Raw genomic sequence first — 16441 nt, forward strand, 5'->3', positions numbered from 1 at the left:
GTATTAACCCATTGAGCTTCATGTTTCAGGGGCTTCCCCCACCCCTGATGGATCAAGACTGCGATTATCACACATGAAAATTCAATGCATCAATTAAGTCTTGTTGCTGGGTCTACAGGTGGTGTTATCTGTGCAGAAAAATTCACAGCACCAGAGGCTTATGTCCAAAAAGGAGACAGAGAAGTTCTCTGACTTGATTAAAAAAAAAAAAAAAAAAAAAAAAAAAGGGACAAGCCGTGGGCATTCCTCTGGCATCTCAAGTTTTTGGAGGACATAGCTTTCTTTTAATCCTACTTTACTATCTGCATGACCCTATTCCTTTCCTCACTGACTGAGGTACTTGAGAGGTACAGGCTCCCCGAATCACCTAATAAGTCTCTCCTTCTAATATGCACAACATCCCTCCCCACCCCTGCCTTTTCTTTGTATCTTTAAGTCCAGGATTTTAATACGGCCTTAGATGAGCAAGTCTCTGTCTGAAATTTATGGTCACTCCCGTTGCTCCTTTCACCTATCAGCATCTAGCTTTTCCCACAGGCAGGCTCACAGTTTGTTTGTGAAGACACATTCTTCTCATTCCCTTCATATCTACCCCCTATCTTGTTCTTTCTCTTTCTTTTCCTTATATATTTTCTTAAATTCGATCTTTATATTTTCTATGGTTATATTTCTATAGATAATACCCGAAATGGCTGCATACCTCCTTCCCAGCGTTCTAAACTAAACCTGCTATATATAAACATCAGTCATTCCTGTGTCATTCACTCTTATCTACCCCAAGGGATCCATTAACAAGAACCTCAGTTACCTCACCTTAAGGGTCATAACACCAACTTAGGAGTTACTGCACAAACCAGAGAGCAGAGGACAGAACCATAAAACCTTTGCTTTTCATGGCATGGTTTCAGTGTCTGAGTGTCCTCACATCTGCTGCTAAAAGATTCCTTGGTGAGTTCATTGTCTCTCTGGAGTATAAATTCTTTTGCATTGCACACTTGCTTCAGCTTGAATGACTCACATACTGGTAGAAAACAATGGAAACCATTTTGAACTTTAATTTCCCAAGATGCTGACTAGGAGGAGGAAGTGAAATATGAATGCGATGGAGAAGTGACTTTAACGTTTTGCCATTGTTTTATTGTTTTAATGAGCAGTACTCCACAGATGTAAAATGATTTGCGAAGAACCATAAAGGAAAGAATTGGTCAAGTCTGGTGAAGAGTAGCTAATAATCTAGGTTCCATATCGTGTTGATAAAGTCATCATGGGTTTTATTCAGATACAGACAAGTACCTGAGGTGTGATTGAATAGTGAGTCCTGGCAATGAATCCCCACAGCCTCTCTGCCTGCCATGTGCATAGGAACACGGATGCTGATTGTCACCAGGTGGATGTCCTCTGTAGACGCTGCTTTGGTGTTTTTACATGTGTGAAGTGGCAAGGAAACCCTGGACTGTCTGCAGAAAATTTTTAAGGAGCTTGGGGAAGTAGAGCAGTAAAGAAAACTTTTACAAAGTAAACTTTTACAGTTACTGCTGCTGTATTTACATTAATAATAATGTGGCCTGGCCCTTCACTGAAAGATAATCTAGGGAATAGCTAATTTCAGACTAATAAAGCCCAGCTGTCTTGTTTAGCTGAAATCTGAGTTGGTGGTCAAAATGTCCATCTCTAAGGTGGTTATGAGATTCCTTATTTTCACATACATCAAATGATCCCCTGTACCAAAGTGTGATGCAACTTACTCCACCTTCCAGGAACTGATTTACAGTAGATTCAATGTGAGTAATCTGACTTCAAGAGTCAAAAGGGCAAAAGCAAATTGGAATGAGTGTTAAAAATTATTCTCCCTGTTCTCAAATAAATGTACACACATATATTTAATCCCCCGAGGTTTACAACATTCACAGAGGAATAAAAGCCCCAGAGATAAGGTTGGGGCAGACACTGGTCCTGTGAGGGTGATATTCATCTGTTTCAGACCATCGCTTCCTTGGAGTGCTGGGATCCAGCATCTTTCCCTTTCCCTACACTTTTGTCCCTCTTGCTCTGCTTGTATAGAGCTAAAAGTAGCTATTAGCTTGATGTGCAACACTTTGTAAAGAGAAAGGTAGTTACTGACCTGTAAACCAAACCTCCCCACCCCCACCATCAAGAACAGGGCTCAGAGAGGGACATGGTTGGCAGCAGCTGTAATTTGCATGGGCAGATATCCCCGGGGCCCCTCCTGGTGGTTCCTGTGTGCCAGCCACCAGCGCATGTATCCCCTCTGAGTCACATTGGGTGGAGGGCTTCTGAACTGGTTGGCAAGCACAATTGAAACATACCAGCATGTGTAGAATTCCTTTCATTTTTGTGTACTTGGGTACTCTTATTGATAATAAAAAGAAGCACAGTAGTTATGACCAAAAGAAAAGTAGGGAGTGTCCTGATATCATCATGTCAAAAAGGAGTCTTAAAAAAAATGAAGATTGCCAAAAGTTGGTATAAATTACTTTAATTAAAATCTTCAAATACAAAACTCACAAGCGTTAGAATAAACAAAATTTTGAGAAAAGTTCTAAAAGGAAGCTACCAGGCAAATAATAAGTTTTATGTTTTAGTTGCAACTTACATTTTTATAATAATAAGAATATATTATTAACTTTATGTTGACTGTATGTAAGACTTTCCATCTTACACTCTCTTTGCTTCTCTTATGGAACTTAGACAATGTAAACAAACTCAGCCTTCCTCATTTCTGATCTGTTATCCCCTGATACATAACCCTTCACAGGATGCATCTGCTCCATTGGTGCACACACTCCTTTGATACACTGAACTCAAGTATAACCTTTTTAGTGTGCAGGTTTTCATCATAGCTACAAAAGTACATCAGTTTTGAAAGTTGTCTCATTAAAAAAGTTTCCCTGCTCTGTGTTAAACCTCATGTAGCTGGTAGCATCTTTTTAAATCTTAAAAAGGGAGGTACAGTAGTGTTGTTCTTCCCTGCTGTGCTTATAAATGTAAGGCATTGAGAGTGGTGTGGGTTACATACCTTCAAGAAAAGTAGATGCAAATAAATATATGCAGAAGGCCCCAGGTACTGTCCTAGGCTTTTTGTTGCCTTAGGGACCAGCAGCCTGTGTGCCACAGGGAGCTATTGCTGGCACAGCCAACTGCAACAGAGTGTGCATGGGGTAGGCTCAGCTGGGGAGAAAAGCCACCACCAACACGGATTTCTGTCCAAAATCACTGTTTTCCCAGTAGGAAGGATGTCAGCCTGACTGTGCACTTCTGTCCCCAGGATGCTCTATAGCAACTGATGTCCTTCGTGGATGAGGGTTGAGTGGTATCCTCAGCCTCTTTCCTATCCCATTTCCCCAAGACAGAAGAGACCTGGGTGCATTAGAGAGTGTAAAGCAGAGAGAGCTTGAGAGCTTTACCTGTGCATTGGTTCAGGAAAGTCCTTTCCAGCTCAACTGCCTGCAGAGTGGTGCAGGTTGAAGAGTCATGAGCACTCACTGTGCAGCCTCTGGAGCACAGAGAGTTATTGCCAGGGCCTGATGGGCTCCTCTCCTTTTCATGCAGGGAAGAAATGTGTGATGGCAGAGGTTGACCGCCCTACCGGAACAGCCTGCATTTCCTACGTCAACATTTCCTGCCTTGCCTTTGTAAAGCACAGAGCCACAGCTCCATCTTGTGACTGAATGATCTTAGCTTGAGAAAAATGTGTGTTGTCTCTCCAAATCTAATAGACGCTCTGGTTTCTCTGCAAGGCCTTTGCCCCTGCAGGCACCTGACCTTGGTTTGCTTTGCATGTCCAGACTTTCCACCCCAAGATACCCTCAGGAACCATGACCCTCTCTCAGGCTTCCCCACATAGTCACAGCTGTAAAGCTCAAATAAAAACTCTGCTTATCCTTTCTGAAGGCAAGCTTTTGAATAAACTGCTTTAGGAGCTGTGCTTACAGAAGGAGGGAGAGGGGAGGTTGAAGTGCGTGGGTAGGCAGAGCCCTAGGTAGTGTGAGAAGCTCCCTGCATGATGTGGAGAAGGGTTCCATGCTCAAGCACAGTGATAGACTAGATCAAGAGCAAAACCAGCCCCTGCCTGGTCTTGTTCTACCTGGATAATTCTCCTGGAATCTTCCTTGTACCAGTTACCCAGTAGGACCTTATGTCTTCCCCAGCTAACAGTTGTACTAGTGCTGCAACATTTGCATCCCTTACCAAAATTAAATCCCGTGGTAGAAATTTGAATTTCTAGGATTAGAATTTCCTACTAGGCAAATGCTTTACATTTATCCTGAGTGTGTTTGTGGACCACTTAAATGCAAGCAATAGCTTTGGCATTTTTGATAACATAAAAGCCGTAGGAGAAGGCTGGAAGGCCAAGCAGACTGCCAGGACCAAGGGGCTTTTCCATAAGCTCTGGCAGTGTTTCATCATTCAGCATCCGTAGCACACGGCCGTTCAGCTCAATAAACCTGGAGAGGGACAGAGAGACTGTTTGGGCAGCTGTGCTCTGTTTGCCATTGAGCACAAACTGCTCTGGGCCTGAGTGTAAACATTAACTTAGCCCAAAGCCAAACTAAACTTCCCTTGAATGTGTGTTCACACACACACACACACACACACACACACACACACACACACACACACACACATCTGCAGCACTCCCACTACAAGGACTCCTTCAGAGTGGTAGCACAAGCACATTTAAAAGTACATTTCTTTCTCTTCCAGTGAGGTCAACAGCTAAACAGGCTTTGAAAAATACAAATTTAAATTGCTTTTTCTCCTGAAAATATTACTATTCTTTTTTGCCCACAGAATATATCTTTTCCGTGTGGATGCATTAAAAATAACAACAAAAAATCCCACATACAGAGTCTGAACATGTTGCTGTTAATCAGGAGCTAGCATTTGGGAAAGCAATATACCTACGATTGTGCAAAAAAACCAAAACAGGACTTAAGCAGCAGAACACTGACATCTGCTAGTATAAACTTCCAAATTAACATCTAGTAAATGTCCTTATAACTTATCAAGCTTTCAGCAGCCTGAGTTTAGGAGACCTGCTTTAATATAAGTCAGATCTTACAGAAAAAAACCCAGATGAATGAATGGTAACCTCTTCTGTCTCCTTGCAAATTGAATAAGGTGAGGTTTTAAAGACTATCTAAGCCTACTCACAGTCTTTCCACAGGGACTGGAGGAATTGCAACTTACCTGGAAAGAATATTCTCTTTGCCATAAGGAAGTAAGAGGTACTGATCCACGTGCTTGCTTGATAGGTAATCTGGTAGCTCTAAATGTTGGGTGGCATTGTAGAGGTTTAAAGCAAACAGTGTCACATCTCCTTCTCTGTACTTTGGGCTGCAAGGCAAGAGAAGGTGATGGTGGGGATCGGAATAATGTGTGACCTTGCACTGTCCCAAATGACATTTGTTGGCCAGGGGGTGACCACAGGCTCAGTTTCCAGGCTATTTTGCCCTTTCTGGAGGCTTACTTGAGGCTGCTTGTGCAGTGGAGGTAGACACGGAGCTTCCTCTTGTTGGCTCCTGCCAGGCTGACCTGCAGCACCTTGGTACCCACCAGCTTCTTGTAGAGCAGTGAGAGCCAGTAGTCCTGGGAGGCACAAAAACACATGGAAACATTTTTGTACGTGCCAGGTGCTCCACACAGTACTTATTCTAACCTTGATTTTGAAGCTCATGTCAAGGGGTTTTCCCCATAGCTTTTTGCTTTACCAACCTTTTCACATCTACTTAAATTCACACAAACACCACAGCTAAAAGGGAAGCCATGCCTGTGAGCAACCGTGTTTAGAAGTTACCTTAAACATATTTCCCCCTTCATGTGCAACTCTCAGAGCTCTGTCAGGGAGAGATTGTGCTTTCGAAATGCCCTTCTGCAGGGTATGGAGAGCCTCGGGACTGAATGCAGGAGTGTGAGCTGCCCTTCCTGCAGGAAAGCTTGTACCTAAGGCACAGGTGCAACACCAGGAAGAAACTCCTAAACTTTAAGCCCTTTAACATTGGACTTTTGAACAAGTATCAGGATTGATTTCTAAATCTGAATCACAAATGTATCCTCTGATACTCCAGGATGATGCCTCATCAGGGAGATGCCCAGTGCAGGCTCATTTTTTCCAGGTCTTTCCTGGCTCTCAGAGAGCTTCTCCCAGCTCATCTGTTGTTCTTTGAGGTTTTCTTAGGAGGAAAACCATTGTGTTTCTCCTCTGACTCACCACAAGCCCAGGAAATTACTTTTGCTGTCAGCCTTCATTCTGAATCCCTCTGCAAGGAAGTGGGGCCTTCTGACACTGATGTGCTTCCTCATTTCTGTGCTAACTACAGCTGACGCACCTGGGTTTGTATTTCCCTGCCTCTGTAGCATTATTGGCTTGGTTAACGTCTGTACTGTCTGTAGGTGAGGAAAAGGGCACGCAGTTTCAGTCCAAATTAAATCTATTTTAATGAGGGAATGAAAAGCCCAAAGTCACAAGCCTGATGATGCAGGCTCTGGCATAAGAAGCAGCTGAGCAAGTAGGATGGAAAATCCCTGTATGCTGGGTTTTCTTTTAGGCTGGCTCTATGACCATCAGTGATATTCACAACTTGGAAGCAGAAAAATGAGAGGAAAGCTAAAAAGGACAATGCTTTCCTCTCACCCCAATCTAAGTGCTAGTAGTACAAAGAAATGTGCCGTATCTGCAAGAACAATGTATAGTTCATATAATGAAGTTTTATCACAGCAAAGTGTATTTCCTAATAAATCAAACGATACTAAATGTATATTTCAATTTAATTATCCTTAAGCCACCACTGTAGGATGAATATGCTCATGACCTATAACACTTGAGTGTTGACTTCATGGTAGCCTGGTTTTCACAAGGAATATTATTGATTTTAAAATCTCTTCTCCCTTCTGTTTATAAACTACACATCACTTAGCTGAGGAGTAGTCAAGCTAAAACAGGCTTTACTAGAAAAACCTTGTGAGATCCAGGAGCTTCTGTGTACAAGCCAGAGCATCATGTCCCACAAATCAGTTTCTGCTGTGCTGAAGACTGGCTGCACCCCTGCAGTTAGAGTAAATATCTTATGTGCATACATATATATATGTAATAATACATTACCATGTAGTGGAACACGAGATAACTTTAGGTGCAAGGATACCTGTGACCATCCAAGCAAAAAAAAGATGTTGTTAAAATAGCTGACTTGTCCTTCCACACCCGGAATTGCCTGTGCAGAGGTGCATTCAGGAGGTGTTGTTTACATACCGGCAAAGGCTCAAAGTTGGCATCCACCAGGTGATAGGTCCCTGCCCCGAAGAAAACCTGTCTCATTACCACATCAATCCCCTGCCTGGCTGAAAGCCCAAGTTTGTCCAACCACCTGCCAAAAAATGAGGCAAATATCACACAGATGAAAGTGCTGACCTCAGCAGTACTCTGTTGCCCTTCTCAAACCAGATTGGGAAGCAGGAAAACAAAACTTAGTGAGTGATGCTAACTTCCTTAAAAGCACACAACTAATTTCAAGTTTTGCATTGATTACATTAAAAAATAATTTCAGTCCACCTCTTGAAGTCCAAGTTGGTGGGAACAGTTGCTCCGTTCCCCAGTTTGTAGGTGGTGGAAACAAGGAGTGACAGCAGGTTCTCCTGAACTGGCCAAGGGTCTGACAGCTGAGAGAAATCATTGCACCAACAACAAGGTGGCCTGTCATTATCAGACTTTGACTTGCTGGCCCACCAGGCCCTGATAAAAAGTCATCATGTCTTATAGGATGGAAAAAAACTTCTCGCACTCCCTAGGAAGCCTGAGGAAGCCACATTCCTCCTGTGGGGCAGTCCCATTCAGCTGTCAAAATACATATTTTCCCCACATCTGGGATACAGTACTCACATAAAACCAGCAACATAAGTGTTAGACAATCTGGGAGCTCCTCCTCCATAGGCAGAGCTTGTCTCTCCCAGCCACACCTTCTTGTCCGGCACAGTTTGACCAACAATCTGGCCAGTGTGGCATTAGGAAAGAAGAGAAAGAGATGACAGTTAATTTTTTGGCTACTGAAATAAACAAAATTTTGTGTTTTAGCCAGAGGCTTACTTAGGATGTTTACATTTAAGGGATAACACTCTGAGATGGGAGGTCACAGAAATTTGGATCAGAAGGACTAGAAGTAGATTTACATTCCCCCCTGAAAAAAACCCAAACTTGCTACCCATGTAAAACAGGACAAACATCACTAAAATCCAGGTCCCATAGTTCTTCTTGAGCTGAGTAGTGCTATATTCTAAGTTATAATGCTGTCAGGATCTCAAAAAAAAAAAAAAAAAAAAAAAAAAGCATTGGGGGATGGGATGACCACCACAAATTACATCCCTGAGTAATTACTGCATCAATAAATGAGAATGTTGTAAGTGTGTGATGGTGTGATGTACCTGGCATCATGTTTGCTGCATAGCAAAGTGTTGGAACTCATTTATTGTTAGTATCATTAATTTTAATTTTATTTTTTAATATACAATGTCAGCAGAACTCAAGCTTTGAGTATCCCTGTCTATTGCTAGTAAGAAGTAGTGCTTTATTTTGGATTCTCTGTTAACCCCCTGCAAACTGAACATGGGAATGATCGAACAGGACAAGGCACCTCCTGGACTTCATATACGGCTGTGGCAAAGGTGTCCAACACTTCAGGGCTCAAGAAATCCCCCCTTGTTGCACTCTGTCCATTCACATAGTAACTGAAAATCAGGGAAAAAACATAGACAAAATTAGGGAGCAATACCACCAGTGGTACAAAATACCACTGAAAGTATTCCATTGATTGGTGCATTTATCCACAGCATGATTTTTCTGTCCAGTGCTTTTTAATTTTTTGTTTCCAAATGTGTAGGTCTGTCACTGGTATTTAAGGGACTTTAAGATATAATTACATCAGGGGAGTCAGGATATCACAGAAATTTCCACCAGCAGAAGTAATAGGTTTGTTTGCATCTGTTTATTAAGAATAAGGAAAACATCACCAAGAGCCAGCTTCTGTAAGTCTTCTCCTGTTGAGGAGTCCGACACTCCTGTGCGATTACTTGCTTTACTCTATCAAGTTATATACTAAAAATATCAGCTCATAGAGCTGTCCATCTGCTGGAATATTTTGGCCACTTGAAGGGAGCTGAAATATGGGCATCCCTATGGCATGAAGATTGCCCTCCACCACGAGTAGAAGAGCTTTTATGTCTTGTTTGTCCAAATAAATTGGAATGGTGTTTTTTGCAGTTCATCCTGCTATCACTCAGTCTGACCAAAAACAGCTGAAGCCTTCCAGCCACAAGAGGAAGCTAAAACCTGATAATCCTAAATGAGTAAACAACAGCCCAGGAAGGGGAAAGGACATGTTTCATGTCTTTCTAGCAGCTCAAAATACATAGATAATTGATGTATGTATACATATATATAAAAAATGAGTGTGTACATATTTTCTCACTGTTGTCTGATTGCTGCATGTCATGTTCTGCTTTTGACTCTGGAAAGAAAATTGCCTTCACATGGAAATGACTTTCAAATATGTGGAGTTTATGGCCCTGGGGCCAGTTTACCCCACTGTCCCCGTGAGCACTTTAAACCTACCAATCAGAGTCACTTCACAGGAGCAAAGGGCCAGGTGCCAGGGCTGTTTGCACTGCCTGTGGGATCTGAAGGTGAGTTACCCAGGCAGACCCTGAAATTACTCCAAGAACAGACTCAAGGGAGCAGGAGGAGCTGCTGGCAATTCTCCATGGACAGGGGTCAGCCAGACCTACAGGTCTTTTTCTTTATATCAAGTAGACATAAATAGAGCAAACAAAATTATCATCTTACACATGTTGCATTCTCTGTGACAAACCCCCACCACTGCTTTTGGGTCTCTACACCAAGGAGACCCTTTGGAGGCTTCAGCATTACTGTAATATGCTCTGTCAATTAATCTCCTTTCTGAACACAGAACTTTGTGGAGAGGCCCCTGAGAAACTGTCGAAAGGGGCATTTCACCCCCCTCTTTTCTGTTGAGATTGATAATTCTGTTCAAATTGACATTTTTTAAAGATAATGAGGCAATAATCAGAGTGACAATGGTATCCAAATGGTACTTACTGGTGCCATGTGACAGAGTCGATCACCTTCCCTCCCGATTTCAGGAAGCTGCAACCAGAGGGAATGGTGGATGATGGGGGGTTAGCAGTACCAGTCATGGCCCTCCCACTAGTGCAACGCCATGCACAGCCCTCCCCTCTCCCCACAGCTGGCAGTACTGATGGTGAATGCTTGGGGGCCAGGCTTGCCATGGCTTTTAAGCAGGCTTTGGGCAGCCTAGCTTCCTCAACAGGTTGCTGGGAGGATGAATTGACCTTTGTATAACATGTGGGTGTTTTTCGGGCTAAAAGCCCTTGTTAGAACAACCCTAGAGCCAGTACTCAATGGGAAAATGTGTGGACCACTGATGTACTTCCAGCAGCTGAGTTTTACCTGGCTGAGTATTCAGGCCTTGAACTCAAGCATGCAGGTAAGGTTATAATTGTCATCTGTCAAGGTAAAAAAAATTGTTCAACCCCTGCCTTAAAGCCTCTTCATGCCTCCTGCATATAGGGGCAGACAAGCCACAATTCTCCACACCTGCCCCACTCCAGGGAATGCTGCTGGAACCTCACCCCTACCTCCTCAGCAGTCTCCGCGTATGCTTTCGGGGCTGTCCAACATCAGGGCCGTAGAGCTTGGCGTGCTGATAGAGGGCATAGTTATTCAGCAGTTGGCGTAAGTGAATAAAATCTCGCCCCAACTGGAAGCCATCAATGTGGATGCCAGATTTCTTCCTGAAGCTGTTGGGCTCTGAGGATGACACATGCATATCAATACGCCACTCTATTTCTGGGGCACAAAATAGGGCAATTCCATTCACATGGGAAGCACCAGTTCCCTAAGACTTCACCTGATCTGGCATAGTGTGGGTGAGATATTTGAAGGTGAGCATGAAACCAAAAGCTTGGGGGATACTGTGGGCTGCTCTCCAGTACTCTGTCCCAGCCATAGGCGACATCCTGCACCTTGTGGGAGATCGTACATCCCATCGCAAAGCCCTGATAGGAGCAGCAAAATCATCTCAATTTGCTCATTCATTTTGCCTTCTTGTAAAATACCTCTGCAAATTAAGACCTTAGTGTCTCTTTATAAAACATAACCTTGCCTTGATGTGCCATCATCCAAAATATCCAAAGTTACTAGCCCATACCATCCGATGGTACTTTTCTAGGTGATGGCTGGTCTGGCCAACAAGCACTTACCATTCCCAAGTTCCCAGGATATGTTGTACTTCTGGGAAGCACAGTAGTCCAGCAGTGCCTGGGCATTTGAGCTGTCCCACTGGAAGCCACCTTTCCGCAGCAAGGCATTGAGTCCAAAGATCAGGTGAAACCCTGAGCAGTTTGCAAAGTTGTAGAGAATATCCAGTGTATTTTCTGCACAGAGAGGAAAGGAGGGGTGTTTATCTCAAGGTTAGAGCATGCTAGTTGAGCTCTGGCCAAGCAACAATCTTTACTGCCTGTATTTATTTAGCTTGATGTTGCAGATGTGCCAAACTTTCCCAGCCAGACAGAAGAGGTCAGGCCTCACTACACATCTTGCAAGCTTTGAGAACCTCCCAATCCCTGCAACTGAATACTATTAAATGTGGGATGGCAAACAGTAGAAAAAGAGTTCTCTGAATATTTTTCAAAGTGGGTGAAATATTTATTTTTTCCGTGGTTTCAGCTGTAATAGCCTATGGCCCTTTTACGGTGGGGCAGAGAATTGCATCCCCCTGTATCTTACTTGTAATAGTGGTGTTTTTGTGCTTTTTCCGGTTCTGTTCAGCAAGAATCAGCTTTTCCTGGCTGGGCCATTGGGCCAGCAGCACCTTCTCAATTGCAGCAAGTGCAGGCCTTGAGCCACAAGCCTCTGTAGGGTAGAAGAAGGTTGATAGGAATTAACTCCTCACCTCCACAGCCAGCAAGTCCTTGTTCCAGTGAGCTGACAAAGCATAGGCTGCGATGCTTGAGGAGCAGGTAAGCCAACCTGGCATGCAATGGTGTAGCAGGAATCATGACCCATCTTGCTGGAGGCAGGAACAGGGCAATGATTCCTGCACTGGCCATCTCATGCAGGGGAAAGTGCTGACTTCCCCACATGGCTCACTGGCAAGAGCCATAAGACACATTTCCTTCAAAGCTTATGTTTTTTCTTGGCATGCAAACCAGGAACAGGCCATAACCAAAGAAGGCATGAGTCAGAGTCACAGGAAGTGGCTACTTAGCAAAGTGCTATGAGGGAAAAGTACCACTTGACTTCAAAACTGAGCATCACTGGTGATACAGTAATGTAGGATTGCACAATAGTGCTGTGTGCCACAGGAATATACAGGATTTTTTTAATCTGAAACACCTCTTGATGCTTTTGCTAAATTCAAAGAAAAAATACCAAGCTCAAGCAGTTGGCATGGGTTCATCAGTATCAAAGCAGCAGGAGGGCAAGGCTGCACCCCCAGCCAAGCTCTCTGGTTTTGGGAGAGAGGTTGAACACTCTGTTCTCCTCAGGTTATTTCTTCCATCTATTCCTTAATTTTCATTATGAAGCCACATCTTCTGAACTTGACCATCTCCCTGACAGTGAGGGAACTCCCCAGATTGCTGCAGGGAGCAGAGGGCAGCAAAGGGAGAGTCTCAGGAGATGCCAGAGAGGATACAAGTTCCCCTACATCCTTTCTCAATTTCCGACAGCTGGCACAGCTCTTCCCACAAACTATGCTGAGAGTCCACAGATCTCCTCTCCATGGATGATAGCAATACTGAGACTGTGGAGGGCCCCCTGAGCTGAGGTGCTGCTGCTGTGCCCTTGCAGCATCCTCAGGCTGTGTCAAAGACCCTCCAAAACCTAAGATGATTTCAAGTCTAGCAAGTTGATACCCACTTTACCTTGCTGTGCCTGAAATTCCCAGAAGATTTTTTCTTCTGAAGTTGAATCCTTATTGGGATCAAAGATAAGAAAGTCTGTCTCAGTGCCACCAAACCTCAGGAAACCTGGGGACAAGGCCGTTGCCAGGGTACGCAGCTTGGAATTGCTGAGGAGGGAATGCCAAGAAATAGAAAACCACTATACTTATGCAGACTGGTAGAGGGTAAACATAGCAAGCACTTTGAGGAACATGCTGCAGTAGGTGGCCTGAGGCTACCCAGTAGCCTCAAGGAATTCCTAGTGGCTTACTGGGATCTGCATTCCAGCCCTCTGCACTATACAAGGCAGATGCTGATGGTCAAGTGAGCCAGGAGAGGGTCTAATGGGCAACAAGGGGAGAACATTCCTGAGGGAACATCAGCAGGGAGCCAAATGCTGGGGGCAAAGTAAGGCAAAATTTAAAAACAATATTGGTTTTTTTCATCCTAAATATCCTCCTCCCCTAGATTTTTTGGTTTTGTTTGTGCAACACCAACATAAATGTCCTATGAGAATTTGAGCACAAAACTGACTTTAAGTCATCAGCCCCAGCTTTCATCACAACTGCCAAAGCAATTGCCTTTGTACCCAAAGGAGATTAAGAGTCCCTGCTGGGACAGGTGTTAACTCTATCAAAATAGATGTACAAAAGAACATAACTGTGACTTGCTCACATACAGGATGTGCAGCACCTCACATCCCATGCAGGATGTGCAGCACCGACAGCCAGCCTTCTCTGGGGAAAGCCACAAGGCTTTGGAGGGCTCTGGGCATGTTAGTTGCTATCTGCTCCGTGGTGACAAACAGCAGATTAGAGGCCACCAAGTACTTCCTACTCCTCATGGTGGCAGGGCTGGCCTCAGGCTGAACCCCAAGGTGTGAAGATGGGGCTGGGTGTTGGAGATCTGAGCACTTTCCAGTAAAGCTGGACACCTTTCTCACCAGCTCAGTGAAGACAAAAACGTGCATGTAGTGGGAAAGCAGAGCTGAAGGATCCGCACGTTTTTTGAACACTTTCATGGGTGGTGATCTGCTTCCCTGCGCAGCCTGTTCCAATGCATCTCAGTAAAGAAATTTTTCTTAATATACAATATGAAGCCCCCCTGGTACAACTTGGGGCCGTTTCCTCTCATCCAGTCAGTTGTTAGCTGGAAGAGACTGACCCACACCTCACTACAGCCTCCTTTCCTGTGCTTGCGGAGGGCGATAAGGACACCCTGAAGCCTCCATTTCTCTAGGGCGAACAACCGCAATTCCGTCCGTTTCCTTCTCCTTTTTTTTTTCTTTTTTTTTTTTTTTTTCTTTTTTTTTCTTTTTTTTTTTTTTCGCTGCTGGCAAAGCAGCTCCTCTACCAGGCTTGTTCCTGAGCTGAGCTTTCCCTTCATTCCCCCATGCCAGCCGCTCCTTCTCCGAGCACAAACGGGCCGGCGCGGCTCGCGCCCGGGGAAGGTACCGCCTTCTGCCCTAGGAGGACGGAATTAGTGAACCCCGAAGCAGACGGGATCCAGCAGCCTCTCCCCGACCCCATTTCTAGGGGTGAGGGACTCCCCTTTCCCCCCAGCTCGCTCCGCAGCGCATTTGCCGGGATGTCCCGCTCCTCCCCCTGAAGACCCTTTCTCCTTTGCCCAGTTGGGCGAGAGGCGGCTCACCTGAGCAAGACGACATAGCGCGGGTCCCGGGCGAGGCTGGCATCCAGGGTGAAGGAGAGGAAAGCCGGACTCACCTCCCCTCGGGGGCTGTCCCGGAGCCCCAGCCGCAGCATCGCCGCCCTGTGCTCCTCGGCCAATGCCGGCAGCAGCAGCAGGAGAGGCAGCAGCATCCTCCGCTCCCGGCCCGCCGCGCCGATGCCGCCGGCACCACCCCCGAGGAGCTCGGAGGGCGGGCCCGGGGCTGCAGCGCTCCGCTCCCCGCGGGGAGGACCGCGTTGGCGTGAGCAGGACTTTCCTCACCCTCTTCAAGAGCTCCAACGGCATCTTCGAGCCTCAAATCAGCAGCAAGACACCCGACACCCGACGTTGCCCAAACGCCTCAACCATTACAAAATGAACCCGTGTTTACAGCTGGTTCCTTTCCTGCTCACACCTTCACAGCCTTGCAGCCACCTCCTCCAACATCCCGCCTTGCCCGGGCGGCCCTGGGCATTTCCAGAGTGTACAACCAGCGGGCTACAGGACTGAACGCTGCCTCTCCAGGGCTGGGATGTCAGCCTGGCACCCCGTCTGCAGCCTTCACTGCGGGAAACTGACTCCCAGCAGCACACAGGCCTGTCAGGCTGAAACCTGTCTGTTGCAGCAGTCCATACTGTTGGAATAAGTGTCCTAATTGCAGAGGTATGAAACTTGGAATTACTGTTATAAAAAGGTTTCAGGCAGGCTCTGGGTCTGCCCTCTAGGTGCTCCCTGCAAAATCCAGTCTAAATTCCTTTGGCAGCAGCTGACCTTGCCGGGGAGGCCTGTCAGAGAAGAGCCAGCTGCAGCCATGGAGCAGGTATGGCTTAGTGTCATGGAATGGCTTAGGTTGTTCCAAACCCTACACCATGGGCAGGGATGCCTCCCACTAGACCAGGTTGCTCTAAGCCCCATCCAGCCTGGCCTTGAACACTTCCAGGAATGGGGTGTACACAACTTCTCCAGGCAGCCTTTGCCAGTGCTTCACCACCCTCACAGTAAAAAATTTCTTAGTAACATTGAGCCTAAACTGACCCTCCTTCAGCTTAAGGCAATTCTTCTCTTGTCCTAGCATTCCATGCCCTTGTAAAAAGTCCTTCTCCAGCTCTCTTGTGATCCCTTCAGATACTGGAAATTGCCTGGAGCCTTCTTCTCTCCAGGCTGAACAACCCCACCTATCTCAGCTTTTTCTTCAAAGGAGAGCTGTCCCAACCCCCTGATCACCTTTGTGGCTTCCTAACATGTCCAAATTCTTCTTGTTTTGGGGGGCCCAGGGCTGGATGCAATATCAGAGATGGAGTCTGGAGTAGAAGGGGCAGTCACCCCCCCTGACCTACTGCCCACTCTCCCTTTGATGCAACCCAGAATTCAATTTGCTTCCTGGGCTGCAAGAATGTTTCTAAGTTTTTATGCACACTACTGAAACATTTGCAGAATTTCTAAACAACTACATTTAACACCACCATTACATTTCCCACCTGCACCAATTAATCTTGAAGCATCCACATTTCTTAGGAAGTTTGTTTTGAAAATGGCTGTCTGCTGGAACAGGCTGCTAATCTGTTACTTTATTCAGGTGCAGCGCTTCCCACACACACCGAAGTTGGGGCATTGATCTGTGGCTCAAGTGCTTGCCTGCCTGGCCCTTCCTGTTCCTGCTTGCTCACATTTTTGTGCTATTAAGTAACTCTCCACCGGAACTAGAAGAACTTGACCAAATTAACTCTGGTTTTGATAAGCACATCCACGGCCCTGCCAAAAAGGAAACATCAGCACTTCT

At 45.4% G+C, this 16441-nt stretch overlaps 1 protein-coding gene across 2 annotated transcripts; it reads right to left on the reverse strand.

Annotated features, from left to right (window-relative positions):
• Positions 1 to 2477: 2477 nt before the first annotated feature.
• On the reverse strand, positions 2478 to 14958 carry HPSE (heparanase). Of its 2 annotated transcripts, XM_050973750.1 has the most exons (13): positions 14644 to 14958; positions 12976 to 13121; positions 11837 to 11962; positions 11311 to 11484; positions 10687 to 10858; positions 10127 to 10174; positions 8646 to 8739; positions 7898 to 8004; positions 7271 to 7385; positions 7124 to 7163; positions 5492 to 5610; positions 5212 to 5358; positions 4324 to 4466 (listed from the first exon to the last, which is right to left on the reverse strand). In XM_050973750.1, exons 1-13 carry the CDS (start codon positions 14811 to 14813, stop codon positions 4458 to 4460), a joined length of 1467 nt encoding a protein of 488 aa, XP_050829707.1. In that variant the 5' UTR covers positions 14814 to 14958; the 3' UTR covers positions 4324 to 4457. The 2 variants fall into 2 exon arrangements, with proteins under 2 accessions (XP_009099618.3, XP_050829707.1); XM_009101370.4 differs by lacking the exon at positions 7124 to 7163 and having other exon boundaries at positions 2478 to 4466.
• Between the last annotated feature and the right edge of the window lie 1483 nt (positions 14959 to 16441).

This window comes from Serinus canaria, chromosome 4, assembly GCF_022539315.1.
Source record: "Serinus canaria isolate serCan28SL12 chromosome 4, serCan2020, whole genome shotgun sequence".
In the NCBI taxonomy this organism is placed as follows: Eukaryota; Metazoa; Chordata; class Aves; order Passeriformes; family Fringillidae; genus Serinus; species Serinus canaria.

Excerpts from the sequence above, each read along its gene's own strand:
- HPSE (XM_009101370.4), bottom strand. The coding sequence starts at position 14,813 with ATGCTGCTGCCTCTCCTGCTGCTGCTGCCGGCATTGGCCGAGGAGCAC. Across the intron at positions 10,175-10,686 it reads ACGCGGAGACTGCTGAGGAG|CTTCCTGAAATCGGGAGGGA; the intron begins GTAGGGGTGAGG and ends CTCTGGTTGCAG. Across the intron at positions 5,359-5,491 it reads CACTGCACAAGCAGCCTCAA|CCCAAAGTACAGAGAAGGAG; the intron begins GTAAGCCTCCAG and ends CTTGCCTTGCAG.